Source organism: Colossoma macropomum, unplaced genomic scaffold, assembly GCF_904425465.1.
Source record: "Colossoma macropomum unplaced genomic scaffold, Colossoma_macropomum, whole genome shotgun sequence".
In the NCBI taxonomy this organism is placed as follows: Eukaryota; Metazoa; Chordata; class Actinopteri; order Characiformes; family Serrasalmidae; genus Colossoma; species Colossoma macropomum.
The window spans coordinates 40,242,138-40,261,771 of NW_023494791.1; the positions used below are offsets into that span (position 1 = coordinate 40,242,138).

At 38.1% G+C, this 19,634-nt stretch overlaps 1 protein-coding gene across 1 annotated transcript; it reads left to right on the forward strand.

Annotated features, from left to right (window-relative positions):
- The first annotated feature begins 12,267 nt into the window (after nt 1-12,267).
- glo1 (glyoxalase 1) lies at nt 12,268-19,445 on the forward strand. Its single transcript, XM_036575077.1, has 6 exons — nt 12,268-12,443; nt 14,911-14,993; nt 15,849-15,989; nt 17,255-17,322; nt 18,408-18,497; nt 18,867-19,445. The coding sequence occupies exons 1-6, from the start codon at nt 12,375-12,377 to the stop codon at nt 18,956-18,958; spliced, it is 543 nt and encodes a 180-aa protein (XP_036430970.1). The 5' UTR covers nt 12,268-12,374; the 3' UTR covers nt 18,959-19,445.
- The last annotated feature ends 189 nt before the right edge of the window (nt 19,446-19,634 follow it).

Genomic DNA, 19,634 nt, shown 5'->3' on the forward strand with positions numbered 1-19,634 from the left:
GCAGATCCTGCCGGATCAAGACAGCACTGGTGGTGGTCAGGAGGAAGGAGGGAAATGATGAAACATCAGCATTCTCTTGTTAGCGTGGTCCATCCATGATCCCATAAGCAGCTCTATGCAAAACACTAGCTAAAAAGCTACACATAAGGCTATGCTAGAGTACTTTTTTTTAGATTGGATTAGATTCAACTTCACTGTCATTGTGTAGAGCACAGGTACAGAGCTAAATGCCAAATAGAGTATTATTTACATATAAAGTGCAAGAAAGTAACTGACAATTGACAGTTATGAAATGTATAAATAAGGATGGTAGAGTGGTAAAAAAATATATATGTTGCAAGTAGTATAATACACATTTATAGAGAGTGCGTGGAGAGAATGCAAATGTAGGTTTTATGTACTGTCAGAGCAGCATATCGCTGCTGTCGGACCAAAACGTATCTCCAATTTTGTCATTTTCCAGTTTTTGACATAATTTGAAAATACCTACTGTCCTTCATATGTGTGTAAATTTCAGGATGAATGGACCAAAAGAAGCAGCCCAAAATTACTTGGAAAAAAGTTCCACTGACTTACATTAAAAGTAAGTAGGTTTTTTTCTTCTCCGGTAATTTTGGAGACACGAGGTTTTGATTTGACATCAGCGATATGTAAAATGATAAGTATGCAGAGTAAAAAAAAATTAGAATTAATGTTATTTGTTTAATGTTTTGTGATGTGAGAAGGTGTGCTGTTACAACTATTTAATGCTTGATCCAGACCACTACTGTTTATGACCTAATCATAGCCCACAGTTGTTCTCTAACCTGAAACCCCCACAAACACCTGCAAACATTGTGTGTATATATTTATATATGGATAGCATAGCATTATATCCCCAAACTAAACAACTTTTGCACATGTATTTTGCGAGGCTGTTTGTTTTCAGATATTTGGATTAATTCAAATTACCTGATAGACTACAGCTACCATAAACTTTAGAACATGCTTCACAGCTCGCACGGCTATGCTGCTTGGGCAGTTGAGAAATGTAGTTCAATATTGCACACAGGATGTTTTTTGTTTCTATTTTTTTGTGTGACAATATTGTCGTATTGTGCAGCTATGGTGAAATTTACCGGCATGTAGCTATTTTGTTCTTGCAGTTGCCAGTTGCTGAAGATCACTAAGATTTTTTTTCAGTTTTGTGTTCTTTGATTTTCCCCATGTTAAGAACAGAGCTTTGGATTTTGCATGAGCCACCTGGTGCAACAGCATGTCATGGACGGCTGATTAGGAATAGCTAAAGACTCATAAACTCATAAAAAGTTAAAATGTAAATGTGAAGATTCTGCCACTAGATTTGGTTAATAACAATTCTTAGGAGCGTCACAGTGGTAAGCGGATAAATAGCACTGCCATTTTTCTTGGCCTTCTTTTGCTCAGTTTTAGCATGGGGGCTTGTTTGTGTGTGGGTGTGCGTGTGTATGTGTGTGTGTTTGTGTGGCGGCAGGAGAGGAATCGATTGCCTTCACACTCGAGTGATCTCCCACTCTCTTCATTTTTACTCGTTCTCTCAATCCCTTCCCTCTTCTTACCGTCTTTTCGAATTGCTCCGCTCCTGTCCCTCTTCTCCCTGCATTCCGATTGCGCTCTCACATACTCTCATTCTCTCTCGATCTCTCTCTCTTGTTCTATCTTTCTCTCTCTCATCAGCCTTTACTGGTGTTTGGTTCCCTCACTCAAGCCTCTGTGCTCTTCTCCATGTAATGAAAATACCTTTGATGAAAAATAAAATAACACTTTAGTGGATTAATGCTAGCACAGGCTATAAACGCACGAAAAAGCTAAAATGTCCTCGGAGCGTAAATTCAGTTATGTGCCATTTTGCTAGCGTTTGTTTTTTATTTATACTGTCTTTTCTAGCGGGCAGATGTCTACAGGGCAGAGCACAATTCCATTTTATATGAGAGAGGATGAGAGAGAGAGAGGGAGAGCGAGAGAGAGAGAGCACATAAGAGTGCAAGAGAGATTTATATTGTAGTACGCTACTGCCCCCTTCTGAATGTGCAGGAGAATGGCATGTTCTGTACAAGTACAAAGGAAGTTTATTCTGGCCCTGAATGGGCATTCCAGCTCTTTTCAGTGAGTCAGATCAACTGGCTAAGATCACAAATAAGAGTCGACTCTTTTGGCTCCCTAACGGCTCTTAACTCAGTGGCATCAACCGGTCATGAACAAACAAAGGCAGGCAAAAGTCAAAAATCAGAAGAAATAACGAGGCACACTTGGTAACATGGAAACAAAATGGCATGAAAATTGGCAAACAAAACCAGAGACAAGCAAACACAACAAGACATAGGTGTTAGGGATAATGAGGGGGCGGAGCCGGAATGTTCCAGCAAGATACAGGAGGAGAATCCTGTGGTTTTCAGTTACAGCGACATAAGATCTACCCATTTTATTTATCTTAATTTCTTTTCTAAAAGGGTCTTAAGGGGTCTTTTATTGTTATGTAACAATAGAACTATTCTTACAAAGGTTCTATATAGAACACATACAACACATTCTCCAATCTGAAGAACAATTTCACTATGCAAAGAACCATTTAATCATGCAAACTGCTCTTTGAGTGTTCATGGTTCTATATAGAAACATTGGGCCTCATTCACCAATATCTTGCTAAGTTTTTTCTTAAAGGAGAAGGCCTTGAGAAAGGCTCTAAGAAAAAGTTTATGTCAGATTCATGACGTGTTCTTAAAGCGCAGAATTGTTCAGACCTTTGTGCTCTTGAGTGTGTAGATTCTGTTCTTACCTGAGAACAAATCCCAAACAAGAAAACACTGGTGAATTTAACAATCTGCATGAAAACTGCATACGTGGGTTTTAAGAAGAAAATTCTTCTTCTTCTTAAATGTGAGGTAAACAATCATCTGTTGTGTTTAATGTTCAAAAATGTTTTTAGATCTAATGAAGTTGGCTAGTGGGTACTTCTCACCATCACTATACCAATGGCTCTGGCCCTTAATGCTTGCTAACTGTACCCCACCCCCCACACACCCCCACAGACCTGTAAGCAACCCTCTCCCCCATTTTTTTATATATATTTATATATGCCATACTTAAATTTTACATATTGTATCAAATTGTTTTCTTGTATCATAGGACTAGCATGTTAGCTCTTTTTTTCTTTCAATAATGATTTTTATTTACTTTTCAATCAAAACCCACAAAACACAGCAAAAACCAAAAACAGAGGAGGGTAAGAAACTACTGAAACACCCCTCTATCCCATCCCACTAACAACAAGAGACAGCTTGCTAGACATAATGGTGGACATTCTAGACATTCCATTCAAAAACAAACACATACAATAGCATGTTGGCTCTATAAAGCATGACTTTAGTTTGGTGTTCCTATACTGATGTGGACTGCAGAAGACCCATTGGGAGCCACACCTCAATTACCATCAGTGGCACACCATGCTTGTTGTATGGTAAGATGGCCACAGCTACTAGAACCTTGTCAGTTTTACTTTGATTGGTTAGAGAGATCCATTGTTGCCCCACTCTAATTTCGGAGAAACTTTAATGTTCGCCTGTTGTGACTTTACCATTGTCTGACTGGCTAAATGCAATGCAGGGGCTGTAATCATTTGCATAAAGTTGAAATCTGCTGAACTTTTTTGGAATGCGATGAAGAACATTCTGCAGCACTTCAAACTACAACCCCATTTCCAAAAAAGTTGGTACACTGTGTGAATGTAAATAAAAATACAATGCAATGATATGCAATCATGTAAACCATATTTTTAAAGAAAATACTACAAAGACAACATATCAAATGGTGAAACTGAGATATTTTATTGTTTTTTGAAAAATATATGCCTATTTTAAATTTGATGCCAATAACATGTTCCCTTAAAGTTGGGACAGAGGCATGTTTACCACGGTGTTTCATCACCTCTTCTTTTAACAACACCCTGTAAGCGTTTGGGAACTGAGGAGACACTGCTGTAGTTTTGAAAGTGAAATGTTTTCTCATTCTTGTTTGATACAGGATTTCAGCTGCTCAACAGTTCAGGGTCTCCTTTGTTGTATTTTTCATTTAATAATGCACCAAATGTTTTCAGTGGGTGACAGGTCTGGACTGCAGGCAGGTCAGTTTAGCACCCGGACTCTATTAATACGGAGCAATGCTGTTGTAATACATGCAGAATGTGGTTTTACATTGTCTTGCTGAAATAATCAAGGCCCTCCCTGAAAAAGACGTTGTCTGGATGGCAGCACGTTGCCAAAACATGTATATATCATATATCATTTAGCATTATTGGTGACTTCACAGATGTGCACGTCACTAATGCTATGTGCACTAATGCACCCCTATACCATCATGAACACTGGCTTTTGAACTGTGCACTGATAACAAGCTGAGTGGTCTTTAGCCTGGAGGACACAGTGCCCATGATTTCCAAAAAGAATTTCAAATGTTTAACCGTCAGACCACAGGACACTTCGCCTCAGTCCATTTTAAATGAGCTCAGGCCAGAGAAGGCAGTGATGTTTCTGGATCCTGTTTATATACAGTTTCTTCTTTGTGTTTTAGAGTTTTAACTTGCATTTGTGGATGCAGCGATGAACTGTTTTCACAGACAGTGGTTTTCAGAAGTGTTTCTGAGCTCATGCAGTGACTTCCACTGCAGAATCATGTCTGTTTTTAATGCAGTGTCACCTGAGGGCCCAAAGATCATGGCCAGCAAATACTGGTTTTTGGCCTTCTCCCTTGAGATTTCTCCAGATTCTCTGAATCTTTTAATGTTATTATGTACCGTAGATGATGAAAAGCAAAAGTTCTTTGCTGTTTTACGTTGAGAAATGTTGTTCTTGAATGTATCGTCTTTTACAGAGTGGTGAACCCCTCCTCATCTTTACTTCTGAAAGACTCAGCCTCTCTGGGATGTTCTTGTTCTACCCAGTCATGTTACCGATCTGTTGCCAATTAAGCACCAGGTGTTTTTTTAGCATTACACAACTTTACCAGCCTTTTGCTTCCCCGTCACAACTTTTTTGGAACGTGTCGTTGGCATCAAATTCAAAATGTGCATAAATAAAAAAAAAAACAATAACATTTCTTAGTTTCAACTTTTGATATGTTGTCTTTGTACTATTGTCAATTAATTATAGGGTTTAAATGATTTGCACATCATTGCATTGCATTGTTTTTATTTACATTTTGCACAGCGTCCAACTTTTTTGGAAAAGGGGTGTGTGTGTGTGTGTGTATATATATATATATATATATATATATAGTACCTTTTTTCCTTTTTGTGTTACCTAACCATTGCCGCAATGTTTATGTACTACATCATTACATATTTTATTTAAAAAAGTGAGTGAAAATTCAGTTTCCTATATATATATGGGCCCTTTACAATGTTTCATTCAGTATTTAAAGTTTTCTGGGAACAGTTATTAAATGATACATAGTATATTGTAATTATCTATTTATACTTTTCACAGTCATTTCTTGTTGAGTTTTCTGCCTTACCACTCTTTTAAATTCAAGGCACAGCCTACATAGTCTACAATGGATATTATGCCACAAGAACAGAAGAAGCAGACCTGGTCTTTGAGATTAGTTTGAGCAGAGCTCTCAAAGCTTAGGAACAGCAGCAGGTATGCAGCAATTAGGGAAACGGCAGAGGAGCTGAAGGGAGCCGAGTGGCAGATGAAGCAGCCGAAGATAGTTTGCCAGTTCGCAATTAGGCCTACGCTCCCCATAAATTTATCTGTAGCTCACTCTTTCAAATGCACTCCTTAAATATCTCTTTAAATATCTCAGTGTGGCTGAAGGGCTTTTATGTGCTGTTCGAGCTCATGCAACTTTAATGCACTGGTAACCTTCTCTTGTTGGGTCAAACCGCAGGTGATTTTTCTCGTGCAGAGTGAGTCAGTTCACTTTCAGTGCTTCAGTTTTGTTCAGTGTTGGGTTTCTGACTGTGCTGGATCTCTCATAGTGTACAGCTGAGAGTAGCTGGCCTACAGAATTATACATTGTTATTTTGTAAATGAGGAAGCGGTGTGACAAAAAAGGGCTTAGGACTACATATTTAAAGGAACAAATATACTTCTCCTCCTCCACTACAATTAAACTGACAGAAAACCTGCTGTGGTATTCTGTAAGATTAAAGGTTTTAACACTTTAAGGACATGGCATTAAAGTATTCTGGCAAAAACATATAATTTACTATGTTATGTAGTATAGCACAGTATCTCTCAGATTTATCATTTTAATAAAATGTATATTTTAATAATATTTTTGTTTTCATCCATCCCTGTATTTTCACTACAGTACCCAGTATGCATTGCATAAATATGTCAAACAACTGCTGGGACTGCTGAGGCAGTTTAAGGGGAGCCTGGCCACTTCTTCTTTCTTCCATTATATAAAAAAAAATGACTGCAAAACAGTAGAGCAGGAGTGCCCATTCTTTTGTGATGTTAAAAAAAATAGGCCTATACTGATATTCAGCATTACAGGGTAAACGACTGAAAAATCTTTTGTTTATGTAGTCTGGACCACTTTTTTCTTCCTGAGTTCACTTTTAACTAGGAATTTGTAGTTTCTGTGTATAGTTTGAAAATGCCTCCCAACGTTCCCCTTCTTTGGAAGTGCGATGGCTACTTGGCAAATCAAGCAGATGCATTTGGAGTTTGACACTGTGAAAGAGTCCTCCTTCTGCTCTGCACAGAGGTTTTTGGTTTCTTTGTGCAGGTCTCGCACTCAGTGTAGGTTACAAAAGGAAAATAGAAAAATGGTGCTACATGAACTGGCTACCGATAAATGAAAACTTTCTAGATCAACTCACAGCAGTGCTTAGGTGGGCTGTGGTGCAGTTACGGTAAAAAGCAGTAAATTAAAGACACAGTGCCACATTTCATGTCAGTCAATCATGTTGACCTGCCCATTGCTAGAAGCAGTATAAAAGTGTTGAAAGTGATAGCCTGTTTGAATGAGGCGTGATCTACCAATGTGCACTGTGCAATCAACTGAATGATCGCGATCGACATATTGGGCACCCCTGCAGCAGAGGGTGCCTGCAAATGAGGCCTCAATGAATAGGGGTGAAAAGAGCTAAATGGCTAAAAATTAAAAATTAAGCATGTTTCTAAAGATTTTAATTTTAGAAGCAGAAGAACATGTTCTATCAAAAATCTAAGAAAACTTACCAGTATCTTTCTATTTTTCTACAGCAAACATGTTGTGGGCAGTAGGACACTAGCATTACTGCTACTGAGTGCTGACTGATTGTCAAGCTGATCAGCTCATTGACTGAATGAAGAGGTTTGTGCTTAGTGATTCGTGATTGTACATGAGGCACTATTAGAAAATCCTAAAAGTTCAGTTCAAAAAATGACAGCAGCTTTGAAATATTTCATACTGTTCTGTCTTCCCCATTAGAAAAACCAGCTTAGACTAGCATGCCTGGTCAACAGCAACACCAGCAAATGTTGCATTTTGGATGCTGCTATGCCAGTACCAGACCAGCAAAACCAGCATGGAATGCATGCTGGTCTGTGCTGTTTGTTTTTTAGCAGAGTTTAGGAAACAAATGTATTTTTCTATATTAAAAAATATTAAGCACTTACAAACTACAATTTTGCACAAAAGCTCCTTAGGAACCCATTTATTTTGGACTTTCTCAGGAGAATACTCCTAATCCTTCCACAATTAGCTAATCCTGACTGCTAGTCTAGCCACTATGCTATAAACCAATGAATATACTAGGACTGCTACAGTAGCTGTCATTAATCTTTATTCAACACTGCCACTGCTACAGAAAAGGAACCAAACTAAGCTCAGCTAACTTTACCTTTTAGTTTGTCATTTTTCTCATGCAACATTTCTGCGAAACCCAGCACTCTCCATCAAAATGAAGGTTTAAAGACAGTTATTAAGGATATATGACTGCAATAAGAAGTATTCGGTCTCCTAGCAATAGCGTTAGCTTTTTTGCTTCCTTCCTCTGGTGAAAACAACCTGACCCCAAGCAGATGAAGTCCTTCACAATTTATAGGACTTCAACCTTCTAGATGTTTTCAGTAAAACCTGGAAATCCTACGTTAGAGATTACTGTGTCAATGTACGACTTGATTCACACGTCTGACTGATTGCAGCATAAAAGTTTAATCCAGTTTGAGTATTTAGTTTTATAAAAGTCATGAACTGTAGAAGTTGCATATTTTGATATTTGATATTTTTTATCCAGACGTCTATTCTCTAGATGCAGCGCTGCTTCTAGGATGCATCTGGGGTGTGCACTGTCACACTGCTCACACAGCATGTTAATGCTCTGACCTGTTAAGATGAAAAGCAAGACATTTGACGTCACTCATGCCACAGAGAGGCAGTATATGTGAAACAGAGGTTACAGCTGATGTAATTGCAAAGGAAAACCAAGGTTATTAAAGAACTGTGACAGTCTAGCTTGCCTAACACTCAAATAAATTTTGGTCCTCAGTCAAATGGTTTTTCATTTATTGTCATATATCCAGTTGAGGTATAGCTGGTCCCAGTGAATGTTAGTGCCTCAGTTTTGTAAAGACAGCTTGGCTGGCACTGATGAAGGATACAAATTGTTGCAGAATCAATATTTAAATGGAATAAGCACTGAGGTGGCCAAAATGTCAACAACTATGGCATAGTTTTAGGGGCAATATGGCCACTACAAAATACAATCAAATAGAACACAAATCAGAAGTCTGTTTGTAAAATTAAGGACATGCCCAATATGTATATCAGATTTGGGGGCCAATCATCAACTTGAAGCAGAAGCAGACTTGGACTTTTCAAAAGGCCTGTAATGAGTAGTCCTTGCACACACATGAAATTGGTCAACAGAATTGTGGAGATTATGGAACCACTTTACCCAAAGTAGTGAAAGCCCTTAAACCAGTGTTCACCCTGACATCTGCAGCACTCTGTAACTGCAGTCCAAATTCAGAGTCCAGATATTTCTAATGTAAATTGATTTCACTGAAAAAGGTCCATTTTCACATCAAAACAAATAAGCCTCAAGTGGACTCTGAATTACTTGAAACTGAGCCTTTAAACAGAATTTCTTGGTTTTGCTTGAGCAACAGAACATCCAAATAAATTTCAATTCAATTTTATTTATATAGATGCTCTGAACCACATGTATTTTCTCAAATCAGCTTCCTGGACGTGCTTATCCAGCCTTCTAATGAGCATCGCAGAGGGCTAATTTTTTTCTATCAGAAAACTGTCTGGCAGTCTATAGATTATGTAGGCAAACAGGTTAGAAGTTCATGAAGAGATAATGAAGTAATGAAGCTAAGCAAATGTCTTGGAACCTTAATAGACCTTTCCAATCCAAAACCGGTGCTAAAACACTCTAAAGTATGTTCTGTGTAAAAGCCCTGCTCTACAGCATGATCAGTATAGTCCCTGTGAACTTTTAACAGACTTGAATGTTGGTTACAGGCTTGTCCCACAGATCTTTCCCTCATATCATCCAAATGCTTCTATTTTTAATCTACTTATGCAAGTTTCATCCATGTTTCCTTTTGATTCCCCTCTTGAGTGCTGGCTTCTTTTGATGCAAAGTTTTATTTTCCTCATGCCATCTTAGAGAGATTTTCTTTGCCCCTGACAGTGAGTGGAGTCTGGCCTGAATCTCTGGAATTATAATAAGTGATATTAATACTTTGACCTGATGGTGACAGTTACTGTTGCACTGGCGCTAAACCACTTTAAAACTACTCAATCTGTGTGTTATCTTTCTGAAAAGGGCTTATTCTAATAGACAAACTGTTCAGTCTATAAATGTGTTCTTTCATAGCAAGTGCAGGTCTGGACAAGCTTTATAGAATGTTGGTGAAAATCCCATTAAGTCGAATGAAAAACTCAACCTACTGTGTGATTCATTAAATTTACAATTTGATGTCCATTTTACCCAGACAGAAATCATAATTATCTATAACTATGTGTCCTGTAGTAACATACTTACATTTTGAGTCTTAGCCATAATACAGTTCTTCATCTATAGATCAAGAATCCTGTGGCTAGTTGTACAAACAGATCTCAACTAAGACAGTCTTTAACTGCTATGTCAGTCGTAGTCAGTTTTCAGAGGGAACTGTACGCCTGATGTGGAATTAAGACTCGTCTTAGCAGTGCAAATGTTAAAACATGTAACAATAAAAGTTACGAAGCAAAACTATGTGTATCTAAATTGGCTACAGCTAACTTACTATTTTATGCTACTAAAGATGGGGACTCAAGTCAGCGACTCAGACTCAAGTTGCACTCAAGTGGCACATTGACTGACTTGTGACTCGTGTCTCCCTTAACTGACTCAAGACTTAAGACTTTTCAAATTTCAGAAAAAAAACATTTTATGAAAAAACATAATTAAAAAACATTTATTTCACTTCCTTCATGAATTGTCATAACTTTGTGCGCTTACTGCATTTTTTAAATAATGAAATTATTTATTTATAGAGAGGGAAAAAGAGAAGGACAGATTATTATTATTATTATTATTATTATTATTATTATTACAAATTTCCCTCATTTTTTTTTAAACAGCTTGAGGTAATATTTAAACATAGTTTCAAAAATCCACTCTCTGATTCATACAGTCCATACATGGAAACTGTGCTGCAAAAACAGCCCATTTTGAATTCATTGTTTCTGCAATGTCACAAAAACCAGCTCATTTACATATATACACTTACACAGCCTACTGCAATTTAGCCCCACCCATTCACACTCAAGTTGCTCTCAGTGTCTTTTTAAAGAGGCAAAATACAGGGCAGCCATTTAGAACAGAGCTTATTTATTTATTTTTACCAATCTTCAGGTGTAGTAACGAAAACAGCTTGTTTCATTTAATTATGGCCATTTTTGTTCAATAAAATCACACTTTTTTTTTTAAAGTGGACCTTGAGGGAAAAATAAAATGCAAGAAAAAATGTAGGATATGGACCCTTTAATGCAACCCATTATCTAAAAAAGTTCAAACAGAGGTTAACGGAGGAATAAAAAAAAACACAAAAAAGTGCAGTTCAGGGGAACCCCAGGGGCAAGACTGGGAATGTTTTGTGCAGCAAGAAGTACAGACAAAAGAGTGGAAAGAGATCAGTCGGCTTAATGATGGCTCAAATGAGAACTATGTTGTTTCTAATTAAATAATGAATGTGCTAAATTACATAGAAATTAAGTTATAAGGATTAAGGCACCTTGCAACATTCCTTTTATTTCCTCCATATTACAAAAATTACATCTTTATGTGACTTAAAAGAGTGAATCATTACAACCAAAACAAAAAGCTTGAGGGGTTGGACGAAGAAAAAGACAAACTTTTTAAAGAGAGAGCAAGTTTTATGGTTCTTAAAGGCCATAAACGTTATTTGCTAAGTAGATACTGCTCAATCTACTGTTCAAGCACAAAGAGGCTGTTTGTCCTACATTTCACTCATGTGAATATAAAACTGGGTTTTTGCACAGATGGACAAGATAACATTTCTCTTGCATTTCTTTACTGCTAACTCTGTTTCATTACTGTCTTTAAAACGCCCTTGTTGACTTGCCCTTGCCATTTCCCCTTAACTCTCAGGAACAAAGGTAAGGAACTGTCACTGGGGCAGTACCCCTCTTGTCAGTGGGGTGGTACCCTCAAGGGTACATCTCAGTACCTTTAGTCAGGGAACAAAACTGTGTCCATTGAAATTATATTCTCTAAGTTGTATTGACTCCACACACCCCGTCTCGTTCCCAGAGTTTTTATTTTATTGTTCTGTTTTAAAACATTAGGTTATGACAAGGTTCAAATGTGTACTTTTCCACTAGGAAAAAATATTTAAGGTACACAATTGGACTTTAAAACCGCTGTCGTACCTTTGAGGGTACATTTACATTGTTTGTACCTTGATTAACCAAAAATGTACCTGGACAGTACCTTTATTTCTAACATTGATGACATTGACATTTAACATTTTATTTTTGTGTTCAAATGTACACAAAGGCTGAGGTACTTTACTCTACTAGCCAGATATAGTTAGACTATATTTGTATCACAGATAGAGCTTTATACGGTTTATGCTAACGTTTAATTTGTTTTAGAAGGAAACCGGACTAGAAAATTAATTGCAAGTCTCCTATTAACGTCCATCATTTTTGTGCGCCCTACACACTTTTAAGGGTAAGTGGACGAGGGCGTGTTGTAAAACTAGTTGAACGCGCCCCTGCGTATCCGGACGCTCGCCTACCTGAACTTTGCGCCTACGCCTAGCTAGCGAACGTAAGCTTCAAGTTCAACGTCTTAGCCGGTCCCTACTTGTATTTACAGCTGGCCGAATCAGAGAGAAATAATGGCCGACCAAGGACTGTCGGACGAAGCCGCAGCTGCAGCTTGCAAAGATGGGAATCCAATCACTAAAGTAAGACAGTTCATGTTAGTGTAAATTCCTCCACAGACACTCAGCGACGTAGGGTTAGCTAAGCTAACTAACTTCATTTGAATACCGTTAAGCGAAGCCTTTGGTAGCTAACCTAGCTTGCTAGCTCGCTAACTTATCGTAATGTTTTATCGAAATTCCACTTTGCTCCCGGTTAATGGTCTTTCACAAGGAAATAACACATTTATGAGTACTATTAGCTACATTTCATGTTCTTTAGTGGCACTTTGAGTCGTTGCTTTGCCCCTGCTAACTTAGCTAACGTTAGCTGGCTAACCAAAGCCAGCGGTGACGGTTGCCGTTTTAGCTGAGTCATAATTAATTAAAAATAATCTTAAAGACTGTTGGATTACATATCGCACTACTGAATGCAGGCGCTAGAATTAGCTGTGACATTTTGAGATGAGAAGTGGTCACCTTTGTGAGCCCACACTGTCAGCTAAGTTAGTTAGGTTAGTTCCCTTCAGCTTCACTGTGCAGTCAGAAAGTATTGTAATTTGAAGGGGAAGTCCACCGACTTTTCAGAAATTCTACATAAATAAAGTGTAAACAAAGCCATTCAGAGTGGTTTGATGTAAAATCATCCGTGCTAGATAAACTTAACCTACCGAGACAGAATTGTTCACAGTGGTGGTGATAGGAACCAGACATCCACCTCTAAAAGCTCCTTCACAGAAAGTTATTACTTGAATTGGTTTTGAATAAATTGCTTGGTGTCTGAGACACCGTTGTACGGCAGTTGTGTGACGAAGTTTTGGTCTATAACGCGTTTTAATCAGTGTATTTTAACCCATTAATGGTGGAGGGATACACAAAGGACGTTCTGTGGCAAAATAGCCCCCAAAGAAAACGTACTTTTTCTTGACCACTATTTTATCATCATCAGTATTACATATCAGAAGACGTGTAGGTTTGTTGGTGGTTTAGTAAAGAAAATGGCTATGTCTGCATTGTAGACATAAGGCTCTCTGGCTCTTTTCACCATTGTAAAGAAGTCTGAGTCTGTATGTTTCTGTACAATGAACTACTTCCACTCTGAATGTCTCTGTTTACGTCTCAAGGACTGAGTATTCTGGAATTTTGAAAAAAGAGGAGGAATTCTCCTTTAAATGAAATGACGGGCCATGGAGAAGTAAAAGTAGCCAGCTACCACAAACCTATCTGAGTAGGAGTAAAATAGTAACAGGCAAGTAGAAAGCAAAACACAGAGGCACTGAGCCATAGAAGTACAGTGGAAGGTCTTGGTCCATCCAACAATGTCTCAACACATGTTTTTTAGGTGTTGTTCTTCTCTTGCAGAGCTAAGGTGTGAGCAACAGCAGAGTAGTCCAAGTGATGTCACTAACAGAGGAGAATGAAATGAACACAAATAATAGAGCAGCAAGATGTGAAAGACTACAGTGTAACTAAGGAAAGAAGTTGAATCCTTACCTCTCAGTTATCCCTGAGCAGAAGTCAGAGTAATATTATCCATAATATCATATTCTGGAAGTACAGATCCATCAAAGAATAACTTAAAGGGAAATTCCACTTTTCAAAATGTCTGCATAAATAAAGCATTGCAATATAAACAGCGTCATTCAGAGTGATGTGAAATGAAACTTACTGAGGTAGAATTGTTCACAGTGGTGGTGATAGGAACCAGACGTCCACCTGTAACAGCTCCCTCACAGAACCTTATGACATGAAATGGTTATGAATACATTGCTTGGTGTCTGAGACTTTGCTTTACAATAGTTTTGAAAAGGCTTTGGCTTAGAGCATATTTTATTTAATTCATTCATAGTGGAATTGTTATTATACATGCAGGGCGTTGTAAGGCAAAATAGTCCCCAAAGAAAACTCATCTTCATGATTACATAAAAAAAAAAACCCTCAGATGACACGTGGGTTCACTGATGGTTTTCCACAGTAAATGAAATGCCTATATTTGCATTATGACTTTATTAGGCATCACAACACCTGGTTCAAATCACCATTGTTGTAAAGGAATCTGAGCTGGTGAGTTTTCTTTACAACAAACCACTTTATTAACATCTCAGCAACTAAACTATGCAGAAAATTTTAAATATCAGTGGAATTCCCCTTTGAGCACATTAGTGAATGTAACTAGCTGAAATATGAAGAGCTAATTACAGTTAATTAGGTAAGGTTTACTAAAATGTCAAGTTGGGGGCCAAAACAGGACACTAGGCCTATCAATCTGCTCTGTACAGCACTTTTTACAGCACTTTAATCTTCGTAGTGTTGATCTCTTCATCAGTACTAGTATCTTGGCCCTTGAATTGTCCTAACAAAGCCAGTTCTTACTGATAACTAGCTACTGATTGAAATAGGTGAAAGAGAATGTCCTGGAATGGTGATCAAAAGCATGGCATATATTTATAACATTATAGTATCACTGAGCACTTCTAAGCTCATGTTGACAGTGTTTCCCTTTTTGCTGTAGGACTTCATGATGCAGCAGACAATGTTGAGGGTGAAAGATCCGGTGAAATCTTTGGATTTCTACACGCGCATACTTGGAATGACGTAAGTGTCTGTCAGCGGAAGTTTGTGACTTGCTGTCTTTGGGTGCGTGTCCATGCCGCTGTTCGCTAAGATTACAGACTGTTGTGGAATGTTGCTGGCCTTGATCTACTCCCTGGCCGTTTCAAGTAGAGGGTCATTTAATTTCATATCTCTTTTTATATTACATTTTCTTTCTATTAGCCTAATTCAGGTCCTGACATATTTCACAACATAGTGTGTTTTCTTTCTTGATTGTATGAGTTCTTTACAAAACAGAAACTTAGTTAATTAAGAAGTTAATTGAGGTCATGCTTTGAATCAGGCATGTTACAGGAGTTAAGCTTTTCCCATTGTGAAGTTTTGTTACCAACCAGGACTGACAGGTGTCAGCATGCTAAAAAAAATTGTGTGTAATGTTTGGTTTGGCCTAATGGAACCCCTTTTGCATAATTCATGGCCCCTTGAATCTTGAATTAGCTCTTCAGAGTTTCGTTATGTCCCAAATCAAACTCTCTTCATTGGAGTCATCTGATTTGTTTATTCTGTCTTTGTACATAGATCCTCGCTTCACAGCAATAGAAATAGTTGTTCAGAAATTTGACAAATACTTCAAACAATTTATGCAGACACTTCTTCCACATTAGCTAGAAGAAAATCTTGTTTTGGGGTGGGTGATGGTGTTGTTTACTTCAGAGCCAGTTTTGAAGAAAGTCGAGTCTATTGTAGCTTCAGTTATGCACCCATTACTTTTAGGATAGTTTAAAAATGTTAAAACATCTGTGGAAATCAGAGTGGAGGCCCTGCAAACCCATTATATTTATTTATTTATTTATTGATTGATTGATTGATTGATTGATTTGATTGTCTTTCCTTCAGCCTGCTACAGAAATTTGATTTCCCTTCAATGCGATTCTCTCTCTACTTCCTCGGTTATGAAGATAAGAAGGAAGTCCCTGCTGAGGTCAAAGAGAGAACAGCTTGGACTTTTTCACGCCGAGCCACCATTGAGCTCACACAGTAAGAATGATGATAACTCATCTAAAGTCTTCACATAAGAGCAGGTTGTGTATAGGACTGTTATTATTGATTATGTGAGTAATTGAGTAGTTCAGCGGTTAATTTGGCAATTAGTGTATTTTTTTTTGTTATATTTTTGCGTAATTTAACAATAACACCATGGAGAATCTGTCAAAGGTTCCAGAATAGTTTGCTGAAAAAAGATAAAAGGGAAGCCTTTGAAAATACTTAATAAATAAATATAACCCTAAATGGCAAAAAATGAACACAAGTCTCTGTTTCTCAGTGTGAGAAGGACCAGTTAAACATGCTAAACATGGCTTCATTATGACCTGCACATATCCTGTTTATTTTTCATGTTGCAAACTACAAGAGAACATATAGTGTATGATTGATTTTAATCGAGTAATCGCTATAGCCCTAATTTTGTAGTGTCCTACTGTAGATTGGGCTATAGAGACAGATTTTCATCCGATACAGGAATGACATGAGTTCATTCATCACCACTCGCTTCTTGGCTGTATTCACTAGCTTCATCTTGAGTGATTCTCCTTTTGGGAGTAAGCGAGATTGTCTTTCAGATGTGATTCAGTCTGTTTTTTTCTTTCTCTCTCTCTCTCTCTCTCTCTCTCTTTCTCTGTTTCATGTTTTTCTGCAGTGCTCACGGTTAGGTTTAATTTTAGTGTTAGTCAAAAATTGGGGTTTAACATTTTTAGGGTTTTTTAGGGATAGTTTGTTCATTTATGGTCCCAAATATTCGGTTTTAAAAAAGGACAAAGTGGTGCTTTTAAACTTTTTGTTTGGAGCAGCGAAGTTGGCGATCTGGTGCACGAGGAAAAACAGGATTAAGGGGTGTGGAGGGATTGACCCTGTCCTAATGGTGAGAGGTCTTGTGATGAAACGACTCCATGTTGAATTTGCATTTTATAATCTTGTGAATGACCTGGACACCTTTTTCCATGTGTGGGGGGGTGGGGGGCTCATTTGCGAGCCGGATGGACTTGGTGGGTTTGTGGTGAATTTGTAAGGTGATGGTTTTGCTGCATTTGTGCTGATTTCTGTGTGATCTGTTTTTAGCGTTTACTGGTTACATTAAAGGTGTTTTGAAAGTCAAAAAAGTCTCTCTTTCTCTCTCTCTCTCTCCCTCTCTCTCTCTCTCTCTCCCTCTCTCCCTCTCTCCCTCTCTCTCTCTCTCTCTCTCTCTCTCTCTCTCTCTCTCCCTCTCTCTCTCTCTCCCTCTCTCCCTCTCTCTCTTTTTTTGGCAGTAACTGGGGTTCGGAGACAGATGACAGCCAGTCTTACCACAACGGAAATTCAGACCCTCGAGGGTTTGGTGAGTACTGCTTTGAACAGTCACATCATCTGTGTTCCTCAATTCTTCACTTGCGCATCAGCCTTACAGCAACATCAGACATTTCAGCTCAAAGCTCTGCTGTACCTACAATTTAAATGAAGGTCTCTCATTGTTAAAGAGCATGGTGAAAATGTAATCATGACACTTGAATACATGATACTTCATGGTATACATTATATATCACAGTATTTCATTTTTAGCATTTAAGGAGTTGGAACAGACACAGTGCAGCAGTAAAACACTACACTACAATTTTTTTAATTAAATCAAAAACAGTACAACATTTTCTTTTATGTGCAGCACTACATCCAGTTAAGCAAGGCCCTTTATGCTCTTTTGAAATTATGGTCCTTATTGTAATGAAATCCCAATGACCGAGCAAAACTACATCTACAGCACTTGGGAGGCCCTGCTAAATCTCTTTTTAATGATGCATGCAGTTGGACAGTGTGGTAAAAGTTCTGTCAGTTCCCATCCATTACACGTCAATAAACCCAACATCAAAAATAAATGTTTGAATAATGGAAAATGGGAATAAATATTTAGTGTATTTTTAGACCAGACCTAAACAGTGAGAAGTCACACATGGCATCAGGAAATGAGCATCGCACTTACATGATGTTACTGTTGACAGACAAGCGTGCAGCAGCACTAAGGCAGTCAGCTAACTTAGCTTTGCAACTTTGCTGTCTCAGCATTAAAATACAGTTAGATTTAAAATGTAGTTAGATTTAATGCATGAGTTATTTAGTGGTGGTTATATAGCCTACCAAATGCATCATGTGATAATGACTAATTTGTTTTTCTTTGTGGCTTTGTTGCCCACCCGCTTCCACTAGCAGCCAGTAATCTAACTTTCTAAGCCTGTCCCTAGCAAGCCATAACGCCCACCGTGTTAGCCTACAACCTGTTGGCTTTTTGCCAGCTATGACCGTGGTCCCTCAAGATCTGTCGATTTTCTAAAATCTGGGCGCAACAGCAATGTTGCTATTGCCTTGTATTTGCTGTTGTTGATAATAGCTCAGAAACTGTTAGTAAGTGACATGACATTTTTTGTGTTTCAGGCCACATAGGAATTGCTGTTCCAGATGTTTATGCCGCTTGCAAGCTGTTTGAAGAGCAAGGAGTGACCTTTGTCAAAAAGCCCGATGATGGTGGGTATCTTTCTCCTGTGCTGTTCTACCTGAGCAGCCTTGTGTTGTCTTGTTTTGATTTCCAGTCTAGTCTGGGCTTCAAGAGCTTACTCACATTTGGACGTCTTATTGGCAATATCTCAGGTGCCGGGACAGTACATATGTTTTATGTTGCACAGTTTAAGCTCAGAGGATCAACTGGATGAATACAAATCCTTGTTATTACACAAACAGCGCTCTTGCCATTCTGCTAACTTACCTTTTGTTTTCTGAACAGTTGACACGGTGAACAAATGATTCACCCTGTGAAATGTTAAGTGAATTGGTCTTGCTAAAAAATCTCTGTTTCTTTCTTTGACTTAGTGCTTACTTTTACTGCCTCTTTTGCAGGTAAAATGAAGGGCTTGGCTTTCATTCAGGACCCTGATGGCTACTGGATAGAAATTCTTAGCCCAAACAACATGGTGCCTATTACTTCTTAAAGAAGCAGCCAAGGCTGTGTGATCAGCTTAATGGGTGATTTCGATGAAGATACCACATGGCCATAATACAGAGGATGATTTGAAAAGGAGTAACACTCTCATAACCTCACAGACTGCTCTTTTTGTGGAGATCGCAAGCAAGAAGAAATAACCGGAGCGCTCATCTCAGTGTGGTTGCAAAGCGCTGTGGAACTTGACTTAGGGACAGATCTCTACAAATTAGAGCTTACTAAAACTACTACAACTTTATTACTAACCATGCAAACTTGACTTTGAATACGAAAGTCAAGACACAAACACTAAAGTAATTTATGTCCTTTGTTAGCTGTTTACATTGCGTGTCGGTGCAATCAAGAATCAACATATACATGCTTTTTTTTTTTCCAAGAAAAAAAATGTGTAGGTCACATTGTAAATCTCTCCTGATCCACATTAATAGTAGCTATGCTCAATAAAGCAACATGCTGCTTGTCAGAAACCTGCTTAATTTGTGTATGAGTCACTGTTTTAAAGGGATGTCAAGGGAAATGACTGACTGTGAATTTAGTTAATACTGGGGCTATTTGATAAAAGAAATTGGGAATCTAACGAGTCGCCCAATCTTCATCCTCTCACCCAATAACAGAAGAAACTTTTTTTTTAAGTCTATATGTAACTTGAGACTTTCCAGTTTTTC